The sequence below is a fragment of the Lissotriton vulgaris genome, chromosome 6 (genome assembly GCF_964263255.1).
Source record: "Lissotriton vulgaris chromosome 6, aLisVul1.2, whole genome shotgun sequence".
Lineage (NCBI taxonomy): Eukaryota > Metazoa > Chordata > Amphibia > Caudata > Salamandridae > Lissotriton > Lissotriton vulgaris.
In genome coordinates this window covers 704176400-704188989 of record NC_141694.1, presented here as the reverse complement: position 1 = coordinate 704188989, position 12590 = coordinate 704176400, and the positions used below count along the sequence as shown (strand labels likewise).

The 12590-nt window shown below is 42.7% G+C and overlaps 1 protein-coding gene across 1 annotated transcript in view; it reads right to left on the bottom strand.

Moving 5' to 3' along the window:
- Positions 1-11937, bottom strand: part of OSTM1 (osteoclastogenesis associated transmembrane protein 1) — a 205120-nt gene extending 193183 nt beyond the window's left edge. Inside the window, exon 1 of the mRNA XM_086926684.1 lies at positions 11439-11937. Coding sequence (XP_086782810.1) covers positions 11439-11804 — 366 coding nt within the window. The 5' untranslated portion in view covers positions 11805-11937. The remainder of the gene's footprint in view (positions 1-11438) is intronic.
- Between the last annotated feature and the right edge of the window lie 653 nt (positions 11938-12590).

Genomic DNA, 12590 nt, shown 5'->3' with positions numbered 1-12590 from the left:
GGTGCTGGGGGCAGAAATTAGGAATTCTTTAGTCAAGTTTTTCGAACCCAGCTACTTTCAAAAACACGGTTCAAAGTTTTGATTGCTGCATACAAAGTTTGGAAAGCTGTACGTAAAATGATAAATATCCTGCGGGTTGTTATTATACTCCGCTGAATATTACCTTTAAATTTCCCACCATATTTTGGGATTTTAGGATGCAGAGTTAGAGGGTGAAGGGAATTAGGCAATTAGGTGATTTATTCGAGAGAGGGGTATTAGCTGCATTTTCAGATTTAGTTGATAGATATGGACTTCGCCAAAATGAATTCTTCAAGTATTTACAAATCCGGAATTTTTTGTTTAAACATCACTTGGTGAAAGGAATAACTAAGCTGTCGCTAGTAGAGGCAATTAGGCGAAGGGCAAGAATAAGTGTATCATATGAGATATTAATGGAAACTCAGCAGGATGATAAGGGTACACAAGATAGGAAATGGTGTGATAGGCTGGGACAGGAAGGTATGTACATGCAGCAATCTATTGATATTGCAGGAATAATTCTGATGTCTGCCAACTCGAAAGCCCAGCACTTCAAGAAAATATTTAATTTGTATCATGCACCAGAAAAGATGATGAAGTGGGGAGGTTCTAATGATGGGAAGTGTTTTAGATGTAGTCTGGAGCAAGCAGACACAGTGCGTATAGTCTATGACTGCACTTCTCTCTTGCAATTAAAACAACAAATAAACCTGTTCCTATCTGGTATTACAGGGATGCAAATTTATATAACAAGGGATGTAATGCTATTAGGGATGGGAGATAGTGTTAGGACTGGACAACAGGCATTTAAGTTTAGATATATTATTTGTATTGCAGCGGCGGTTGGGCGCTTATCTGTAGCCTCAGTTTGGCTACAGCAAGAAGCCCCTTCGTTTGAAATGTGGCGGGTTAAATTCTATAACATTTCTAATTTAGAAAACAGCCTTTGCTCTATTAAAATCAATGAGATTGAAAAAATTGGCTACTCAGATATGGGCCCCTTTGATTGAACATTTGAACTAACTGTATAATTTTGTCATATCTATATGTTGATTATCTTTTGCTGTGTTTTTCTTTTAGGTTTATATGGAAAGTTATTGCTATTGTGGTTAAAACATCTAAGTTACAAAATATGTTTGAAATATGATATGCTATGGAATGAACAATAAAGAAAATAAAATAAAAAAGCATGGTTTATAGAAATTTGAGATAGTTTTGCTCCTTGGATATCTTTTTTTTAATAGTGGCCATTAACCTTTCCACCATTGTATCTGCTTGAGGCCACATTGGAGTTATTTTCTGGTGTGTTTTTTCCCATATAATTGCTGAACTATTCAAACTCATTCCCAATAAAAGGTGGTCTATTATCGTTTTATAATACATCTAGTATTCCCCATGTAGAGAAAATGTCATTCAAAACAGGAAGCATTGACAATATCACTTTTACAACTGGAAAGAAAGAATATTCACCGATTATCGCAAATAAATAATGTCCAGAATCTAAAGGTCTATAAAAATCTGCTGCCAAATTACTCCAAACCACGTCCAGTAATCTGGACATGTGTAACTCTTCCATGTTCCTTTCTTTAGTAGTACAAGGACATAGATGAAATGTTCGTACAGACTCTTCTACTTGACAATCTAGTCTGAAAACCACTTTTTTCCATTAAAAAAAAATATGATTTGTTCCCGATACCCCTCTGTGATTCTCATGTGATAAATCAATTACATGTTTCTGCAAACTAAGAGGAATAACCAATTCTAGCAGAATTGCACAACGTCCAAAAGAACCAGCTTCAACAATCAGTTCAGGGCAAAGTTCTGGAACCCAATATTTTATGTTTGCTGGGTTCAAGCTGATTTGTTTGTTGCTCAGCAGCTCAGACTGCTCTCCGCTCCTTATATCTCCATGTTAACACTAACAACTATCTCTCTTCTAAATCATAACATTCTAAGTCTACATTCCACACACACACACACACACACACACGTCATTTTAATTCTAGCCTGACATTACATCATTACATGTGGTTTAACCAGTGACATTTAATATCTGTTAACCCTATTTCTGTACATATCCAAGTTATGCCTGAATAATTTAAGTAACATTCATTGCACTTAACAGAGTTCCTATAGCATGCACAGCTTGTACTGTGAATAATGTGGTGTACGTTGTTAAAATATAACAAGCACCCTGTTTGTAATTATAGCAGACATTTCGTAATTCGAACACTTCAAAAATGTCTTCACTTAATAATAAATGCGCAAGGCCTACTATGTGCATTTATTCGAGATTTTTTAATGCTTTCCCCCCTAGGCCTAGCAACCACTGCTGGACGTCAACGTAGAATAACCACTATAAGCATGTGCGATAATCTGAGACTGAAGAGGTCTAGTATAAAAAGAGGTCAGGTATAAACTCAACACAACTACAAAGTAAATCAATAAACAAAGTATTTTAAGAATAAAATATGCAAACAAGTTCATGTCTTATGATCATCTGCAGCATGCATTCATGGCCATCTTTCATTCCCGTATTTATAGAATTATTAAACATGGTTTAAAGGGAAGGAAGGGTTTTCATTTAAAAAGAGGCGAACTGAGTTTCAGTTTAGGCTCTAAAAATTCACACAACAGGCTCTCCATCCGAGCTGTATGCCAATGTTTCCTTAGTTTCTGATAATCTGTGAAGTCCTGGTCGCCATTAGCAACGCAAATTACTTGCCTAACCCTAGCGAATTCTTTAAGGGCTTGCAATGGTCGGGTGAGCGGTGATATTCCACCTAAACCAACTTTCAACAAACTGGGGCATAATTCCAGATTGGATTATATATTCGTGGAAATCTCCGAATGGGACAGAATTGTGGACTTTAATGTAATACCTCGAGCCGACAGCGATCACAATGCGCTGATTTTAAAAATTCTAACCCCGGGCGTCACTACCCAAAAACAGGGTGGTGGTGACTGTGCAGACCCGAGATTGATTTTATCTACAAACCGGCGTAGAGTTTGCTGGTCCAAAATTGTAGGAAATCCCCAGGACATCCAGAGGCTATACGCAAAGGTTGTTCCTGTCTTGCAAAAAGTTGACAACCTTATGTTCCACCCTCTCTCGCCTGAGGAGACTTACAAAGAACTCGGTGTACTCCATCTAGAGATGTGCACCACTTTAGCTGATATTCTGAACCCAGAGCAGAAGCAACGTAAAGGCAAAGGAAGGGGGACTTGTGCCCCATGGTTTAATGCCGCCTGTAGAAAGGCTAAAACTGATCTACTAGCGGCGATGAAGCAGCAGCATAACATCTCCTTGGTAAGAACTAAGAGAAGGGAGTATAAATGCCTCATTGCCAATGCTAAGACTGAATGGGACTACGGTAATTGGACGGACATGACTGATGCGCTCAAACTCCAAGACGCCAGGAAATTTTGGCAGATCGTCAAAAACGGCTCGGCTGACCCTACCCCGGCAGTGGAGGCCAATATCGCACCCAGTGTGTGGGAGGATCATTTCAGATCTCTACACACTGAGACTGACATTGACCCTAACCAGGCTCAAGTAGATCCGATGACGGGCTCGACCCCTACGCCACTTCTGGACACGGACAAAATTAGTCTGGCAGAAGTAGGCGCAGCTATTGCTAGACTTGCCACCGAAAAAGCCCCCGGGTTGGACAAACTCCCCGGCAACCTATTTAAAAGTGAACCCACGATCTGGGCCCCATATCTACAGGTTCTATTTAATGCAATCCTGGAGGGGATGCCGGTGCCTGCTACTTGGCTGGGGGCAGAGATTGTACCCATCTTCAAGAAGGGCTCTTCTCTGCTCCCAGCCAACTACAGGCCTATTAGTTTATTAGACGTTCCCCAAAAGATTTTTGCTAGGCTGATCTTGGACCGTTTATTAGAATGGACCGAAGAACACTCAGTCCTGAGCCCATACCAGGCGGGTTTCAGGAATAAAGTGTCAACTGTAGACCAAGTCTTTCGACTTTCCATGATATTTTGGAAAACGGCACAGCTGGAGTGCGGCAGCCTCTACACTGTATTCGTTGACCTAAGAGCGGCCTTCGATCTGGTACCGCGTGGGAAACTCTGGTCCGTGCTCTCTGGTTTGGCTGTACCACAACACCTATTAACTATGATTATCAGATTACACACTGATAATTACGCCCAGGTAAGATGTGGCCGGGAAGGGACATGGTCCAACAAATTCCCCGTTGACAGGGGGGTTAGGCAGGGCTGTGTGCTTGCACCGACCCTGTTCTGCCTCTTTGTCAACGGGGTAATAGCGCATTTGAATGGGGTTGAGAATACTGATGCTCCCAAACTTGGAGGCAGCAAGGTGCCCGCAATTATGTTTGCGGATAACACCCTGCTGCTCTCCAAGTCCCCAATGGGGATTCAGCGAGTTCTCAATGGCTTCGAGGCATTTTGTAAAGATCATGGCCTAGAGATCAATGCTTTGAAGACCAAATATATGGTCTTCAACCCTCCATCTCGAGCTCGCTCCAATCCTTCCATTGGATCTAATATGCTAGAGAGGGTCCGAACCTTTGACTACCTAGGGATCACCCTAAATGAAAAAATGTCATGGGTACACCAACGGGAGAAAGCGCAATTAAAGTTGGCCCAAATAGCAGGTGGAATTACTAAACTAATCGCCAAGAATAAATCCACTTTCAAGCCGGTGGGTCCCGCCCTAGAGATTTACAGAGCACAAGCTAGGGGAGCGGCTATGTATGGAAGTGAACTCTGGGGCCACACGTGCAACCGCGATCTGGTAGTAACCGAGAACAATTTTATCAGACAGCTCCTTTCACTTCCTTCTAGCACACCCTTGCTTCCTATTAGACTTGACTTGGCCCTGAGACCTCTGGACGAAGACATGGCCCCTGTTGTTTTGGCGTAGGATCTGGTCAGTTCCTGAGTTAGCTAATTATAGGTTAGAACTGCAAGAAATCCTTACTCTTCCAAACATCGGGAAAATTCCATGGCTAAATTTTATTAAGAAAGAACTAAGGAAATTAGGGATTCCCACCCTATGGTCTGACTCGCTTACATCTTGTCCCGGGGTTACACAGAGGCAGCTTATTATCCAGTATCAGGAAAGTAAATTTGCTACCCATATGCAAGGAACTTCCCCCGGCACCCTAATGTCATCATTTTTAATAATCAAGGACAGCTATAGGTTCGAAATTACCCTAGACATCATAGCCCCAACATCAATCAGGAAACGGTATCTCCAATGGAGGTATGGTAGCTTACCGTTACGCGCCCTTACTAGTAAATGGGCCGACCCATCCCCGTCTCATTGCCCCGGATGCAAATCCGAACAAGAAACTGATTTGCACATATTGTTTTTCGGTAATGCGTATGTGCAGGCGCGGAGAAAATGGATTGTCCCACTATGTAAAAACTTGGGCTTCTCCCGTTGCCTGCAAGCATACAGGGTTTTAAAGACGGATCTATCTGGTCATATTGTCTTTGCTTTAGCCAAATATTTGGGGTCTGTTTGGCACAAGAGGAGACATCTTCTAAATGGGGATCTATGAAAAATTGTTATAATGGAAAACCCTGAGTCAGATAGTCTGAGAATGTCCAAAGGCGGGTCCTTGTATTTGTATAACGTTTTTACATGTTTTTATGCTTGTATATATCTTAATATTTACTGTTTTACATTCAATGTTATCTGTACCTTTTATGGAACATGATGCCGAAATAAAGATGATGATGAGATGATTGAATGCATTGGTCAGAACCTTATGGTTATTCAAGTAATGAAAGTGATCAAATGATCTTGCAAACCAAATGCTGACAATGCTTTTGCACAGAACACAGTTCTTTGTAAATCTCTTTTATTAATTCGTTAACAGCTAATAGATCAATGATATTAATGGCTGTGGACTTATAAAGCTATGTATCAATTCTTAGACAGACACACACGTAAATAAATATCTGACTGATCTGTTAATTAAGCAGCTTAATAATAGCCTTTTTAAGTGGAGCGCTAAGAAAGGATAAACGATTCGTCATTAATCTCTCCATAAATACACAAAATGTTATTTGTGAAAAATAAGCTAGCCAATATTTTGGAAAAAATGTGTTTTGTCTCTGAAAAAAACAGTTGCAAATATATGTCAGATGGTCTGACACATTCCTCCTACACACATGCACCATTAAACAATTTGTTGCATTTCTGTATCACAACTGTTGGTCACATACACTAGGCTACAACTACAAGGAAGAACAAGATCATCTCTACAAAGGATTCTTGCTTGAACATCCAGAGGAGGTAATGGCAGATGTCAGTAGCCATACATTGGATGAAAAACAGGGGTAATTATCAATTGAGCGAAGGGGTCAATATGAAAATGAAACAGATCCTCCAACTACAGCGAATGGGAAGATGTTCATAGAATGTTGAAGACTTTCGCACCTCTGGTTTTGGTGGGGTGGAAGGATACATTTTTGAAGCCAGGCCACACTAGAAAAGCAGACTCCAGCACAAGCAAAGAGCAACCTAGTCTCTCAGATACCAGTCTACATCAGAGCAGTGCACACCACAGCAGCCAAAAATGCAGCAGGATCTTACCAACATCTTAAAATTACTGGCTGTCAAGGGAAGTGATTGAGACATTTTCTGGAGATTCAGAGTCCTAGGTTGGATCTATATGCCTTGAAAATGCAAGCTGGAGTTCAACATTTGTTATGGGCCCTGAATCCCCAAGTGTGTATACTGGATACCCTCTCATGTCTCTGGAAGAATGGGCACCTAAATGTATTGATCTGGTACTCCCATTTCGGACCAAATTGTCTTGGTTCCAACTCCGACATTCTTTCTGCTTCCCCCTACCACTCATGTCGACTTGATTCCAACTTCAGATCATGCCGAAGCTTCACCTTGAGTCTGATGTTTGAGAGGCAGTAAAGAGGTAGGGTTCTTGCTGTAAAATAAACCATACGTCCCTCTACGCTTAGCATCTGCCTTGATTATCAAGTCCCCTCTCAAGCTCAGTGTTTGAAATAGAGGCCTACATTTAGCTTCCTCTGATCCTTTAATCTCTGGTGGCTGAGTCCAGAAAAGGTTACGAGATGCTAACTGTAAGGAAAACAAGCAGTGGTTGACACATTCCGATATTCCTAGAGCTCCTTGGACGATATTAAGCATTAAGACATTGTCTTGTATTTCCTGGTCTATCTAATTTCACTGAGATTTTGCTCTCTGGAAACCACCTCTGATGTTGCAGTAACAAGCATCATCCTTTTAAAATTTTGAAAAATTTCCCCGAGATGCTTTCAGTCACAACAGTAAGATGCCTAGGACAAATAAGAGCCCTGTTTAGTAGAGAACCCAACTGAGCTGTTCCCTGATGATTTAGCCTTTTGGATTGGTCTCTCATCTGCAAAATGTTTATTTCAGCTTGCACTTAAGTTGGGACTCACCTTTGATTTCCTAACCCTTTGATTTTAAGAGGAAGTTCTCCACTGGTAAGAAATCAACAAGGCCGTCTGTTAAAAAAAACAATCCGAGTTTGTAAAGAATGGAGCCCTACTAAAAATAGTATCACCTGAATCTATTCTTAGCAGGAGAATAATCTTGGCAAATTCTATAGTTTGCGAGTTAGCTACAGTTCCATTGCCTCCCCAACTGCAAGGTTGTCCTGTTAGAGTAGTTTCTCCACTTAAAGTTTTATGACCTATTACTGATTGCAAGTGAACAATTCTCAGGTGTGTACATGCCAGTTGTTCAACACCAACTACTTTATCACACTTACTTTGACCTGATGTTACTTCCCACTACTGTTACTTTGACCTGACCTTTACTGTCTAACTATTCCAACTGTAGGTCTAGTTGATGTAAGGGCCGTGTTTATGTAAGGGTGTCGGAAAGTAATGGTGTGGTGAAGAAATGATTTGGGGATGTAAAGGAGGTGGAATATTTCTCGAGGCCTCTGCATAAGTTTTCTGGGTACTATCCTCTGTTTCATGCTGAGTGTTGATTAAAATATGGGTGGGTACAGAAGGTAGTTACAGTTCTTTATTGGCGTTACGTGTCACAACATATAAAGGAAGCTCTTATACTTCCTAATTTTCATAGGAAATGTCACCCAGGTCCTCCTCGAGTGTTGCAGTAAAAAAATTATTTTTGAAATTATATAAAATTAGAGGACTTACTGCCGCTGTTTTACCCCTTCGTGGACCTAGTACTTGACGGGTTGGATTTTTTTGTACTCAACGCCAGTATCATACTAATCACGGATGTGGGAGGTTTATGACTTTCCAAGCTTACTGGTTAAGTGGTTAGTGAAGTTAGTAAATAACTTTCACCTTTGTTTCGTTTGTAAAACACACTTTCTAAAATCGCACTTTTTGCAAAGTTAAACACTTCACTGACCTCAACTACTAACACCATTTACACGTTAGGTTTATTTTGGCTTCAGTACATTTTGAAGTTGCTACGTTATGGTGACTAACTTGTGACACATACGCACACAAGACGGTAATGGATGTTGTAAAACTATTAAAAACAGGAACTATCCCTTTCAGCGAGACAGGTCTTCCTCTTTCAGTTTGTCACAACCAGTAATCCAATGATGTGACTGCGCAATACAATCATTTACAGAAAGAACATATACATTAACAAGAAGAAACAAGTATGTACAATGCAATAGGTCTCACATTTGCTAGAGTTTAAGCTATTGACATTGTAAATGACAATGCCTTTTATTTATTGGTTTTGATAATAAACACATAAATAAAAGCGATTGTCATTTACAATGCGAGTAGCTAAAAAACTCTTGTAAATACGAGATCTTTTTCATTTCAAAGAAGCGGTCACTATTGTCCCAGGCTGCTTGGAAAGTAAAAGTGCGCATGGCGTGCTGAATGTTGCAGGATAGCAAGTCATGCCTGCAGTAGGAGAAACTCATTCAAGAAAAGTGCTTACAGACTAAATAAGTGCTACGCAAACAAACGATGGACGGAATGCTGAATAAATCATACATTCATCCCCAGTCAAGAGATCCAGGTTAAATCCATGGTTCTTTTCCTCACCATGCCACCCCAGTTTAGACCAAGCCATATGCAAATCAGTCTTGACCCTGTGCCTCATGGGAACAGTCCAGACCGAACTGCCAAGCCAGGTCCTCCCTGAACAGGAAACAAGCATCCTGGGACCAGTTTCTGGGTATCACCCTTCATCAGCCAGGCTAGCTTGAATCCAGTGGCACAGTGAGCAAGCAGGGCTCGAAAAATCATTTAATTTTTACTAGACCTGCAGGGCCAGTAACCTACAAAATCTACTCGACCTAACTGAAATTGCACTTGACCCCTGTCTGTGAAAGCAAGCAAATGTGACAAGTTATCAAGATTTAAATGCATTTTTATTCCTTATTTACTTTGTGAGGAATAAAGATGCCTTTAAATCTTGCTCTCGCGTCACATTTCCTCTTCTTTCAGAGACAGAGGTCAAAAGTCAGTTTATTTTCTTACTTAATCCCCAGAAAGGGTGAGTAGGACCTAAAAATAGCTCACCCTAATTAAGTCTGGCTCGCTAATGTGATCGGGCGAGTGGATTTTTCGAGCCCTGGCAAGGGACCCACGTCTAGGCATACCCAACCCACTTAGGGTGAAAAGTGCAATGCAAACAAATGGACGGAATGCTGAATAAATCATACATTCACCCCCAGTCAAGAGATCTGGGTTAAACCCATTGATTTGCATCTACAGACTAAATAAGACATACCGTGTAACAACAGAAGTAAAAGGGCCAGTCCTCATGGGAGGTTACAAATGAAGACAAGGCGGTTCTAAGGAGGGACTAACATGCCTATTAACAAATCAGAAGCCAGCATGTAAAAAGAACAATGGCACAAGCCAATGAAAAATATGGGTGGAGCTTCAAGGCCATACCGGAATACAGCATGCCTTGCAGAGCAGCGCATAAGCTGCCCAGGCTCGAACTATAAACGAACAATGTCTGGTCAGCTTAACTCTCCAACCTGTTCATAACCTCCTTAACCCACCTCATCTACAGTGGTGTAGCGAAGGGGCCTTGATTTAACTGTGAAATGGTCCACCTGTCACCAGTTTAGTAGTAAAATACAGCCTTATTTGAGGTACAGAGGACCTCTCACAAACCTGGGCCCCGGTGCACTGCCCCTGCTGCACTAATGATGGCTATGCCTCTGCTCATCCAATGAGCCATATCCCACCACTTCAAATCTACCATCTGACTCCTTCAATAGCAATCCTCTAAACTCCCACCAGTCACTCATACATTTTAAAGCCAATCTTCCGGGCTACACTAATCCTCTATGGGTCCCGGAATAGCGTGCTACTCGCCGAAAAAGCGCTACGACGCCTCATCAGGGGTGGTAAGCGCTATATAAATGCAATTACAATACAATACTCTCCTATACTCATGCAAGCAGTTGAAAGCCATCTCCTGATACCTCAAATGAATCCTCTGAGTGTACTAAACTACACCTTCTTGACTTCTCCACCCCTAACCATCTACCGTTCTCACCACCCCTCTCCTGCTTGCCCTGGCCCCACAGCATTATGCTTCCCTGCCTTCACCCGTCCCTGCCTTTGGCCTACTCTAACTACCCTTCATCTTACACGCAGCCTTCTTTAGCTTGCCCACCATCCCTTAGCACTCACTGAATCCCTTGGCGTCCTCATCTTGCCTGTCCTCTTCTCCAGGGCTTTAAGTGGGCCGGGTCTCAAGGTGTCTGAGCACCGGCAGTTTTTTTCAGGAGGCCTCGAAACAGGTCTCTATCGGGCTCTGTTTTGAGCCCTGACACAGGCGGTCCATATTTTTTTCCGGACTGCAGTCACAGCAGTTTGCAGTCACTGCAGTCCAGAAAAAAGTGCCAGGGCGCAAAACAAAGTCCGATAGAGACCCGTTTCGAGACAGCAGGCACATGGATGTGCACTGCTCACTTCTCAGTAGTGGAGATGTTACGGCATGACGTCATGCCAGGTGAGCGTTGTGGGGGGGGGGGGGGAAATCATCTAAAGAGCCATTTTCTTGTTGGATTTCCCTTCTCTTTCTGAAACGGGAGAGCAGCAACATTTACTTTTAACTTTAATTGGAAGCTTTGTCAATATTATATACAAGCCAGAGTCGCACCTTATTTATCTTCTGCAACTAACAACCATTGACAAAGCCAATAGTCCTTACTTGTTGTAGGTATGATGTTACTTGTATCACATATCTGGATGCAATAACAGAAACAGCAAAATACAAGTCGGGCGGTACACTATGCCAAGCACAGATTTTTTGCGTGTTTTAAAGCCACGCCCCTAATTATACTGGGCACGCCCCTTTGAGAGACCCCCCAGTTTTTTCATCCCACTTAAAGCCCTGCTCTTCTCTATCTCTACTTGCCCATACTCTCCACCGCACTTACCTCCTGCTCGAGTGCCAAGGAGAGGTTGTTCATCTGCTCCTGCAGCAGGCTGTACTCGGGCTGACAACTTTGGCAGGGGCGCGGGGGCCGGGCGCTGAGCATCAGGCAGGCGGTGAGGGCGGCGCTGCTGTTGGCCAGGGAGCGTAGAAGGTCGCAGCAGGGCTCGGGCTGCAGCATGAACGGACTAGAAGAGCTGCACTGCACAAGTGGACCGTCCCCGGGACCAAGACAGAAAGCGGCGGCGTCAGAGGCGCTCAGCAGGGACAGCGACAACTCTTCTGTTTGAGTCAGCGAGGATACATACTGGCTCCAGCCAGATGCGGAGCCCAGGAGCGCCTCTACCAGCAGGAGAAGCAGCGGCACCATCCTCGCAGCCCTGAAATAACTCTTCCGCCCGAGACTCACTGAAAACGGCCCGGGACACTCACTTCCCAATCATCTCGTGCTGCTGTCAATAAGAGCACGTGACCGCTCAGCTGGTATCGCTACTGACACCGTCGATACAAACGAAAGACTATCAACATTTAAACATGAAGCGGCCATGTTGGAATGGTGTTACTCTTCCAAACAATTTATTTTGTGCATTTTTATATAGCGCGGACATTACCCGAAGGTGTCAGAGTGCTGTACAATAGGACCAGTTACATTACATGAGAAAAGTGTTACACAATAGAACTTTACAAAAATAAACAGGAGACTAAAAAGGTAAGGTACACAAACACAATATCAACACAGCAAAGGTGAGGAATCTACAGATTTGTTTTACAAATTTACAATGAAGAGCGAACTTCCCAGAGGGGCCTGAGAATTAAAGTATTAGTTCTGAGAGTGTCTTTGGAAGAGAAGAGATTTGAGGTCAGATTTGAAAATGCGGGTGGTCACAGGGAGCAATGGAGGAAGGGAGTTCCAGATTCTCACCATATTACCTGAGAAGGGTTGCGCCATCTATCTTTCCCTTTAGAAGGAGGGGTGGTTCAAGCAGAAACTTTTCCGCATTGCAAGACGGTCTAGAGCCTCCAGACAATTTCAATGTATTCGCCAGGTAACAAGGGGAGGACATGTGCAAGGCTTTGTGGGTGATGCAGGCAGTTTTGTAAATAGATCTTGCCTCGATGGGATAAGCCATCGAAGAGAAGACAGGATGGGGGGCAG